At 46.9% G+C, this 10,776-nt stretch overlaps 1 protein-coding gene across 2 annotated transcripts in view; it reads left to right on the forward strand.

Moving 5' to 3' along the window:
* LOC149366051 (uncharacterized) overlaps nucleotides 1–10,400 on the forward strand; it is a 99,952-nt gene extending 89,552 nt beyond the window's left edge. For both annotated transcript variants that reach the window (XM_089547933.1, XM_089547942.1), the window contains exons 12-18: nucleotides 67–173; nucleotides 1,039–1,550; nucleotides 3,017–3,098; nucleotides 3,975–4,089; nucleotides 5,554–5,673; nucleotides 8,919–8,995; nucleotides 9,083–10,400. In XM_089547933.1, coding sequence (XP_089404059.1) covers nucleotides 67–173; nucleotides 1,039–1,550; nucleotides 3,017–3,098; nucleotides 3,975–4,089; nucleotides 5,554–5,673; nucleotides 8,919–8,995; nucleotides 9,083–9,179 — 1,110 coding nt within the window. In that variant the 3' untranslated portion in view covers nucleotides 9,180–10,400. The remainder of the gene's footprint in view (nucleotides 1–66; nucleotides 174–1,038; nucleotides 1,551–3,016; nucleotides 3,099–3,974; nucleotides 4,090–5,553; nucleotides 5,674–8,918; nucleotides 8,996–9,082) is intronic.
* Nucleotides 10,401–10,776: the final 376 nt, after the last annotated feature.

Consider the following 10,776-nt stretch of genomic DNA (forward strand, 5'->3'; position numbering starts at 1 on the left):
CAATCTTACAATCTGTTACAATCCATTTTGTTTACGTGCAACCTTCCGCTCGCTTTTTCATCGCAGATGGAGAGCATCGAGGGCTCACCGAAACCAATGGCCCGAGGCAATCTATCTTCCAGAAGGATTAGTGAAATTAAGCGACAGTTAGGAGTGGATCCAAGCACTGCGAAGTAAGTGACGCGCTTTTCATTGTTTTTTTTTGTAAATATTTTTGCCTCTCCACTTTTATGTGGTCGCAATGCCCTTTGAGCCTTCAGGGGTATAATAAATTGCATTGATGATGATCATCATCAGAAAACTACAGCCTGTTGAATTCCAGAGATGCGGGCACACCCTGGTGATATGCATCAAAGCTGCTTAAGGGCAGAAAGCGAACAACGGAAATTAGAAAAGATATGTGTGTTGAAATATAAGAAAGTCATAAAAGAAGTTAGACTTCCACTAGATATACAGTTCAACCTCGTCGTAACCAAGTTGAAGGGGTCCGGCGATTACTTCGTTATAGCCGCAGCTTCATTGTAGCCTGTGTTGACCGAGCTTCCAAGGTAAATCGTCATTGCTTCGTTATGTCCATTATTTCGTTATAAACCGTTTCGTTAAAACGAGATTTCACTGTTTGTCATTTAGCTTGAAAGAGCTGCTAGGTAGGTACGTGGGTTTTAATTCGCCGAAGTGACTCAGGCTATGAGGGACGCCGTAGGGGAGAGCTCCGTATTAATTTAGACCACCTCGGGAAAGAGTGGATACCAAGAAAGAAAGAAGCGGAAAGGAGAGCGTCCAAGTCGCAGGTTAAGGAATGAAACTATAAAAGTTCGTTGACATAGACTGTCCACTGCTGTAGTAAGACAGAGCTTAAGCAATCCAAGGCTAACAGATCACGAAGGTGGTGGGGGCGTGAGGGTGGGAGGTGAGAGTTTAATTGACCATCAGTGGGCTTCGGAATGTAAATTAGTGAGCTAAATAGATAGCCGTTACCTACCTAGTTGAAAGATTGCTAAATGTTACTTCGGCCATTTTTTTTTCTCACTTGTTCAGGTACCACCGCCGGGCTCCGAGCCCCGCTGGTTCGTGCCAAAGCGTGAACATCTCTCCTTCTCCGAGTGTCGTGAAGGCGAGACGGCAGAGGTCGCTGTCGCCGCAGAGGTCGGGCATACCTCCCGTACCACTTCCGAGATCCCGGGTCACGTCCCCTGAGCCCAAGCCCGTGCCGCGTCGCCACCTCTCGAGACAGGACACGCCCGCCAAGTCGACCGACGAGCTGGACGACCTGAGCGCCGCGCCGTGCGAAGACGGCTACGTCGAGGACTTCCGTAGGCATTCGATGGCGGCACAGACGAAGTGCTCCCCGGACCCGAACTCGAGGAACCGCAAGGTGTCCGCGGCCAACGGTGGCAGCACCTCGGACAAGCCCAGCTTCACAGACTGCACGGGCCCACCCGAGCACACCTTCAGGGTGGTCTTCGTCGGCGACGCCGCGGTGGGCAAGTCGTCCTTCATCATGAGGCTCAGCCGGGGAATCTTCATGCCGCAGCTGACGTCGACGCTCGGTAAGAGCGCCGCCGTGTGTTTTGTGAGCAATTCGGTATATATATACAGGGTGTTTGACCTAAGACTTTCTGCGATTTTTAAAAATAAGCTATTTGAATTAGATGCGCGCTTTTTCTGGCATAGCATTGTCAGTGGTGTAGTACATCATAATTCAACTAAGACGTGCTAACTAGCAGGCTTGTTAACCAATATTTAATAGTTAACTTTTAAACTCTTACCGTTGGGCTCCTTAATTATTGAGAGGCATGTAGCCCACCGTAAGTAATGTCCATATCCGTTTTTAGAATTTCGAGACCGCAATTATCCTCGGCGCTGTGGCCCAACAAATTTTGGCTATTTCGACGAGTTAGGTTCACTGGAGAGGTTGCTTTGCCTGCAAGCTTCTCAAACCGCATGTATTTTGGCGCGATGTAGGCGAAATTTGTTGGGCCACAGCCCCGAGGATAATTGCGTTCTCGAAATTCTAAAAACGGATATGCACATTACTTACGGTGGGCTACATGCCTCTGAATAATTAAGGAGCCCAACGGTAATAGTTTAAAAGTTAACTATTAAATATTGGTTAAAAAACCTGCTGGTTAGCACGTCTTAGTTGAATTATGATTTACTACACCACTGACAATGCTATGCCAGAAAAAGCGCGCATCTAATTCAAATAGCTTATTTTTAAAAATTGCAGAAAGTCTTAGGTGAAACACCCTATACCGAAGAGAGAGAGAGAGAGAGTGTGTGTGTGTGGGGGGGGGGGGGGGGGGGGCGCGTGAAGACGTTTGTAGCTTAAAACAATTTAATAACGTTTCGGCCGGCTTTCTAACCGAGCCCAAGCAAGTTTTCTTTCTCTCTCTCTTATATATATATATAATAACGTGAAATATGATTTACGTATAATAATATGATAATATGATAATATGATATACGTATAATAACGTGAATATGATTTGGTTTATTGGGGTTTAACGTCCGAAAGCGACTCAGGCTATAAGGGACGCCGTAGTGAAGGACTCCGGAAATTTCGACCACCTGGGGTTCTTTGACGTGCACTGACATCGCACAGTACTTACATGGGCCTCTAGAATTTAGCCTTCATCGAAATTCAGCCGCCGCAGCTGGGATCGATCCCGGCCGCGGCGGCTGAATTTCGATTAAGGCGAAATTCTAGAGGCCCGTGTACTGTGATATACATGTATATTGAGAAAACTTGCTTGGGCTCGGTAAGAAATATACGCAAAAATTATACGAAGGCGTTTGTAGCTTAGAACAATTTAATGACGTTTCGGCCGCGGGACCGGCCTTCGTCGGAAAAAAGCGCGAATGCGAAACTAAAGGAGGAAGTATACTGATACTGAAGTATACTGAGTATAGCGATGCCTGAGCGTCCTGACGGCGAAGAAAAAAAAAACGCGAGCACAGATGAGCTGCCACATCCTAACGCAAACTGACTTGTTTTTCGGACCCGCCTGCGCAGGAGTCGACTTCCAAACGAAGAACATCTGCATCGACAACAAGAACGTGAGCCTCCAGCTGTGGGATACGGCCGGACAGGAGAGGTGCGTGACAGCTGAATCGCGCTGGGAAAAGAAGGGCTGACGACGGAAGAAAATACCGCCTCGACTAAGGAAGGGGAACGTGTATAGTCAGTGTCGTGCCTATCGGCGGTGTGTTGTTTTCGCACCTGCCACACGCTCTGTTCGGGGTAGTTTTCGCCGCACTTGAAAATATCAGTATGTCTGTGCATTAGGCGCAGTTTACAGCCTGTCTTAAGTTTAGTACCAGCCAAAATGCACATCCCAAAATAAAAAAAATTGGCAGTGGTTTCGCTCTGGAGGATTGCGAAAGCAACGAGGAGAGATAGAGATGCGATGGAGAGCGCACGGCAGCGGCGGCGGCCCCGGCACGCTAGCTATGCGCCGCTACTGCGCATGCGCAACTGGCGAGCGCGGCGGCGGCACCTCTGAGCCACCCCCGCAGCGGCAGCGGCGGCGCGCCTGCTGTATCTGCCCTGTGACGTCACTGCTCCTCGCGCATGCGCAGTATGGCCTTGCCTCAGCTCCACGAAATGGCTCGGCAACTCGCGTGTGTTGCTTTCGCAACAAAACTTTGAGATCACTTCGGCGATCCACATTGGAGCAATGCGGAAGCAAAACATCCACATACTATATCGACGTCCGTGGCTGTTCCGACGTCCATGTACTATATCGACGTTCATGGCCATTGTGACATCTAAGCGTATTATTTCGCGTTCATTTCATGAACTAGTTTCACCTCACCAACCACTGCCTGTCACAATCACATTTTCACCCGTTTATCTTCACAGAACGACGTAATCGTGCGGATAAAATTCGCGGACACGTTTTGCGGACACTTTCTGCTGACGTGACATAGAGATATAATGCTTTCGCATTAAAAATATGGATTTCGTGCAGGTTTCGGTGCATCACACAGTCCTACTTCCGCAAGGCTGACGGTGTCATGCTCATGTATGACTGCACCAACGAGCAGTCGTTTCTGAACGTGAGGCAGTGGATGTCTGACCTTGAGGTACGTTGCACTTGTGTTAATATGCGGCGGTGAACGGCGATATTTTGGCGGGTTCTGAATTGTACTCGGTGGCACCATCTTTTACGTACCACCACTACCGCCAGTCATCACTTTATACAGCGTGTCCCAGCTAAAAGTGACCAAGAGTTATAACAATACAAAGTGTCCTAGGCGAGTGAAACCAATTTTGTATTGGTGACCCAGTCGAAAAACACAACGGAAAAGTGTCATCGCAACAAATTTTCTGTAAAGATTTTGACCAAGAAATTGCCATTCCACCATTTTCGGACAAAAATTTTGAAAAATTGGAAAACAAAGATACTCTTACGAAGAAAATTGAAGGTAATTGTCTATTCCTTATTATGTAGCAATATCTTTCTTTTAAAGTGCTTCCATCGATCACATCGAACAGTTAAGACTGTCATAAAAAACCTAATGGGGAATGCTTTTGATGGTTGTGCCACGTATCGTTGCAGTGTCCGTTCGTACGCGCTCAAGGCCGCAGGAAAGGGGTGTTATCATTTTTGTTCGTGACGCGAGAAGCGACTGGACTAATCTCGATTGATCACAGCCATGAAGAGCTGCATCTACGTGTTTCCAATTTACTGTAGATGATCTTGACCTGTTATCTCGAAGTTTCCTTGCTGGCTTTAAATTGAGCGACGCCGCGAGCGGCGGGCATTCGTAGTTCGACGACTGACGAGCGCGTTCGTTGCTTACGCCGCCGCCGAGTGATTCAGTTCTTTTGCGGGCGCAAGTCAGCCCAAATAAAGAGCTTCGTTTCCAAGTCGTGCTGGTGCTGGTGACCGCTGGTGACCGGTGCTGGTGACCGCTGGACTGCCGTAACTACAACGTGACAATAGCAAGAACGTCAATAGAAAAAAATTCAAGACTGCCATCGGCTGATCACCGGACTTATTATTATAGTGAAATCTTACATTATTTGAAAAAACTAAGTTCATAAACGGTTTACTGGTCAAAAATGCTGTTGTCCGAAATTGTTGGTTATGAGTAACAGAATTTTGCGCAGTTTTTAACAGCAAAGTACTAGAGCGAAACGAAGAAATGTGTTGTTACGACAAAACTACAAAAATTCTATCGTATTTTCGACACGGTTCTGTCGTTTTTTTTCGATTGGGAATTGCGATCCCTTTACGGCGATCATTTCGAAGTCTGGAAAAGAGCTACCATACTAATCAAAGGATCGAAGCATGAATACCATGATGACGACAGCCTAAAAACAGGCCTCTTTTTTTGTCTGGGTTACGTGCGCAGTTCAAGGTACTGTGAACTTACGCAAGGGTCACGACTCGAGGCGTCCAGTTCCTTGAGGCCTTGCTTTCCTGGGCACCAGCTGCGAAGTTAATCTACGCTCGCACACAACTTGTACACTGCTCTTTCTCGATTTCTTCCTCATTTTCTTCTCTCGTTTTTTTCTTTTTTTTTTGTGATCGCCGCGAACAGGAGGTGGCGTCCCGGGGCATTCCCATCATGTTGGTCTCCAACAAGACGGACCTGCGGGACGTGTTCAAAATGCAGAGCAAATCAGTCGTCGATAGGGAGGCCGGTGAGAAGATCTCACAGGTGAGCGTAGACGAGCGTTGTTAATAATATTAGTGCAGTTGAACGTCTTTATAACGAAGTAGAAGGGGCTTCGTGATTTCTTCGTTATAGATGTTGCTTCGTTATAGCGGTGCGCGACCTCGGTTCCAACCATCCCATGCCAAAGGGCTTTCCTTCCACCTTGTATAGCTGGTGTTTGGTGTGCTGGTGTTTGGTGCAGCTGGTGTTTGGTGAGCCGCCAGTGTGCGCTACGGATGCCGTCAACACGTACAGTACGGTTCATTGTTAAAGGGAACATTCGATCACGTGGCCTCCGCGCTTCGCGGCGCGCTGCCGCCGAGAACTTGTGTGAGTCGTCGCCACAAGACGCATGTGCAGTAAGCATGGAGGCTGGTCTTTCCACGCATGCGCCTCACGCCGCATATTCTCGCCGCACCTAGGCATCAGGGCTTCGTGAAGCACGGAGACCACGCGATCGCATGTTCCCTTTAACAATGGACCGCGCTGTACACCAAGCGGCCATCACGCGTCCGAATATGCGCACATATGTCAGCCTTGCTAACGCACAACCGTTATTTCCGCTGCCGGTTAGGCCTTCAGCGCCTCTAAAACTGTCCTGGGAGGAAAGTGTCGTAGATAGAAAGTGGGAGCCTACCCTTTTTTAGGTGCTGAAGAACACTTACCCAATTTTGGTTGGCTTCCCCGCACTGCTCACAAGCAGGTGGGTAGTAATACTTCACTGCATGACAGAAATGTATTGTGGAGAATGCGCACTCCAGAACGAAGGTGTTGGCGATGGGCGCCTTCGGGTCAATGGAAAATGTTCTCTGCTTTCGTTTTCGACCGCTTGGCTCTGCTAAGCCAGCGTAATGTCGATACCTGTTTGCATGCGACTATGCAAGCAAGGACATGAAACCAGAAAAGCAGAGCACGCTTGCATGTGGTCCGTGGGCAGCGAGGGAGTTGGAGAAGGAGAAGGATGACCTCCAATGACCTTAGCTGTGCACACTGCGCAGCGTCTATCGTTTAACTGGCCGCGTATTCAGTTTTCGGAGAATAAGGGGCCGCCAGTGTCTCCTGTCGTCTTTACAGAGGGAGTTCATATACGGGTGAACTGAACCCCTTTATAACGAAGTTAAAGGGGTCCGGCTATTACTTCGTTGTAGCCGTAACATCGTTACAGCCCGTGTTAACCGAGCTTCCAAGAGGAATCGTCATTTCTTCGTTATATACATTATTTCGTTACAAACAGTTTCGTTATAACGACGTTCGACTGGTTGAACCGCGTTATAGCTAAGTTGAAGGGGCCTGGCGATTACTTCGTAATAGTAGTAACTTCGTTATATCCCCTGTTGACAGAGATTCCAAGGGGAATCGTCATTCGTTCGTTATATTCATTATTTTGTTATGAACTGTTTCGTTATAGCGGCGTTCGACTGGTTGAACTGCGTTATAACTAAGCTGAAGGGGCCTGGCGATTACTTCGTTATAGCCATAAATTCGTTATATCCCGTGTTTACCGAGCTTCCAAGAATCATCATTCCTTCGGTATATTCATTATTTCGTTATAAACCGTTTCGTTACAACAGGGTTCGACTGTAGTATTGATTAACCCATTAGGGAACAAGAAAAATCTAACAGAGGGATTTTCTTCATTTTTAGCACATAATACTCTCACATAAAGAAAAGAGATTGCTGAAATTTCGTCACGATTGCTTTATTCCTTCCAGAGGTTACACAGGTGTACATAGCACATGTGGCTACTTCACTGCATTCCTATTGGTGGCGTGAATTTTGTTATTATGTCTGCGATTTTGCGCAGGGTGATATAACACTTCTTGCAGGCCCTCATGAATATTTTATGGCTATACTGGCACCGCAGTTATCCTACTTTGCACGGAAAGCTTTCTCCTTTTCAAAGAAGCATCAGATACGATTGAGCCAGAGTGTCTGCGAACCGCTGGTTACTGCATGTCAAGGTGTAGATAATAATGAGTAACGTTCTTACCAAAGCAAAAATAGTCTGCAGGCCCGTCTCTACAATTTGGCAGATTGTTCAGGCTTTCACAATTGCAAAGTTGAGCTTTGGTGTCAACAACCACTATCACTTTTTGTCCCTGATGCTGATATATTGGCAGTAGATGGCTTGATGCGAAAGGTCAACACCTGCCATACCACTGTTGTAAAAGGAAAGGAGTTTTGGCTTTAAAACAATCTGTTTTTCTTGTGCTATAGGCAAAACACGTAGGCTCACTGTTGTTATAGTTGCAAGCCATAGTTACTATACTGTTGATCGTAGGCTTGAATAAAAGCATGTAACCTATACTACTGAAGCAAGAATCGATGTTTCATGGCTGCTTCTATTTCATCGCTTTCTTTGGCCCGAGTGGACACTTCCTAAACCCGTTTTGGCGAACGGTTCCTGTAGCCCTAAATTCCTCCCAGTGGAGCGGTACAAGAATGTCTTGAGAGGTAAAAAAATTACAAAAAAAAGATGAAATGGTCACTAAGCGTTGAAATCACCACAGGTGACGACAGGACAACACGCGCTTCCAAAAGTTTCATTTCTGAACTCAAGTACTTTCCGCAGACGGTGTGAATGGCATAACAGTAACTGTCTGCTCTGCAGAACCTTCAGTTCTTATAACCAAACTTTATTACAACCAATTAAAATCATACCATCATCATACTCAAGACCGCTAGCGGCAAGTACAGCAGCCTCCGAGGCCTTGCTGAGCAGACAAAGTGATTTTTTCCGAAACATTGGCAGGAACCATCAGATCTATGTACTGAAATAAATAGGCGCCGTTCTGCACACAGGAAGACCCAGTGTACTATAGAAAGTACAGTAGTATATAAATCATCACAGAGCAAAAAACGCCAAAGGTGCGGGGCATTCAAAGCATCCGTTGTTTACTTTCGTCTTTCGTGCTGCACTATACTAGAAACTAGCGTAATATGTACATAAATGCGGCCGTGAGAAAATTATAAGCAAGCAACTACCGGTGCAGTTCGTGGGAAACAAACATCCTGAAGTTTCACCACGGAAAGCTGACATACTGAGCAGAGGAAGTGCGCCAAATTAGTTAAGGGTGGTTGGCCAATCCCCTGTTTACCAAAGCATGCCCTACTTGAAAAGAAAATTCCAGTCTTTGGTGGTGAAATTATAAAAAAATTAACTGTACTTTTAAAAGTACGCTGGGCGCTAATGGGTTAATTTTTTGTTGTCCGCATTGCCAAACTTTTCATTTCCTTTGATCTTTCAGGAAATGAAAGCCATCTTTGTGGAAACGAGTGCCAAAGAAGGGTCGAATATCAACGAGGCCGTTGTAGCTCTGACGAGGTAAGCTGCATAATCTGCTGCGCGGCGCACTCAAAGAAGCCCTCAGTTATTCACCATGCATTCCATCCCCTTCTTCCCACGCTGCAGGAGCATGATCAAGCACGCTGTGCCACAGGAGAAGGACAGCCTAACACTCAACGACAAACCCGGGAAGAGCTTCGCCGCCAAGTGCTGCAACAAGTAAAACAAGAGGCCCCGCGCACTGCAGTCCCGTTCCGTCAGGATATCACAAAGCTCCCTGCATCGACATTGCCACTTCTTTACTTTTGTTTTGTTTTCTGCTCAAGCATCGATCTATTTATCGGCGAAACCGCGGGTTGAGCTTTAGACCAAATGAAGCTTCGCCGGAAACCAAGAGACCATTCCATTGGCAGACGTGCTAAAATCTGCTTGGAAATTTCTCTGGTCCTGTCAGAACAAGCACCCATAGTTTCTAGACGGTGCATCCAATTCCATAGCATAGGCTCGTTTAATGCGGTAGCATCAGAAGCCTCATCGGGAAACAAAAGGTGTCGGTAGCTAAATTAGCTGATTGGCTGGAGGGAAGTGACGTCACTGGACCGGGACATTCCTATTGGCTGACTGGCTGCAGGGAAGTGACGTCACCAGACAGGTGCATTCCCATTGGCTGACTGACTGCAGGGAAGTGACGTCACAACCTCTAACCATTCCCATTGGCTGAACGGCTGCAGGGAAGTGGAGTTACCTGAGCAGAGCGTTCTCACTGGATGGAGGAAAGTGATGTCACCAGACAAGATTGGTTCCCATTGGCTGGAGGCATCAACATCTGATAATGCTGTTGTATCGCCAACACATAATGGAATTAGGCATCGTTCTGAGTTTTTTTTTCTGTTGTGGTGATGTCAAAGAACGAAGCACGTGCACATTGGTACTAATGTGTAATGCTACTATCAAGTGTTACATGAATGACACATTTGTACCAATATGCAGTGCTACTAATAGCCCTGACATCAATGAAAGCGTACTCAGACAAACTTGTGAGAATAGTCGGGTGATGACTATGCTCGGATCGGGGCGGACGCCTCGCAGAAAATTTAGACCGTACGGGTTATACCGCTATTGGGTCAACAGTATTCGACTGCAGTGGCAACGCTAGACGACAAAATCAGGAGCGGGTCGTTTAACTCGCGCATTCGAACGCAATCACATGCCTTGGATGGCGACCTCAGCATGCAGAACGAAAACCTTGATCTCTCTACCTTCTCTCGTGGAGGCAATTACCGACGAAACAGATCATTCCTTTGTTGTCACAGAAATGGAGCTTGTTGATTGTCCGCTCTACAGGCTTTCCCTCGTCATTAGCTTATAACACTAAGTGCCTTTCGAGCAGCCGCAACCTGCCTTGGCTCTAGCGTGTATGGGTTATTTTTTTTTTTTTCCTTTTTGAGAAAGGACTCTCAAGTGCGCGCCTCTGTATGGTGCCGCTCTTTCGATAGTGTGTGTTCTAGTCCTCAGCTTGTATATCTCGCACTCTGCATGTACTGCTTCATAGCCGGAACTTACCGGCCAGGGGTTTGTCTTGTTTGTTTTTGTTTTATTTCTAGTCTGCCATTGCAACTATCTGCGCACGAACACTAAGTCGCGTCCGTTTTTAACTCGCGTTTTGTACCTTGGATGTAGAAGAGTATTAAATGACACAGCGGGAGACATTTAGCCGTACTAGTTATCAGGGTCCCTGAACGAATGCGCCGGCGCCATACATTTTTCTGTTCAGTCCATGCATCCTTAAGACCCGTTCTGTTCGTGAAGCAACTCGGGTT

This window comes from Amblyomma mixtum, chromosome 1, assembly GCF_055824585.1.
Source record: "Amblyomma mixtum isolate Tamu chromosome 1, ASM5582458v1, whole genome shotgun sequence".
NCBI classification, from domain to species: domain Eukaryota; kingdom Metazoa; phylum Arthropoda; class Arachnida; order Ixodida; family Ixodidae; genus Amblyomma; species Amblyomma mixtum.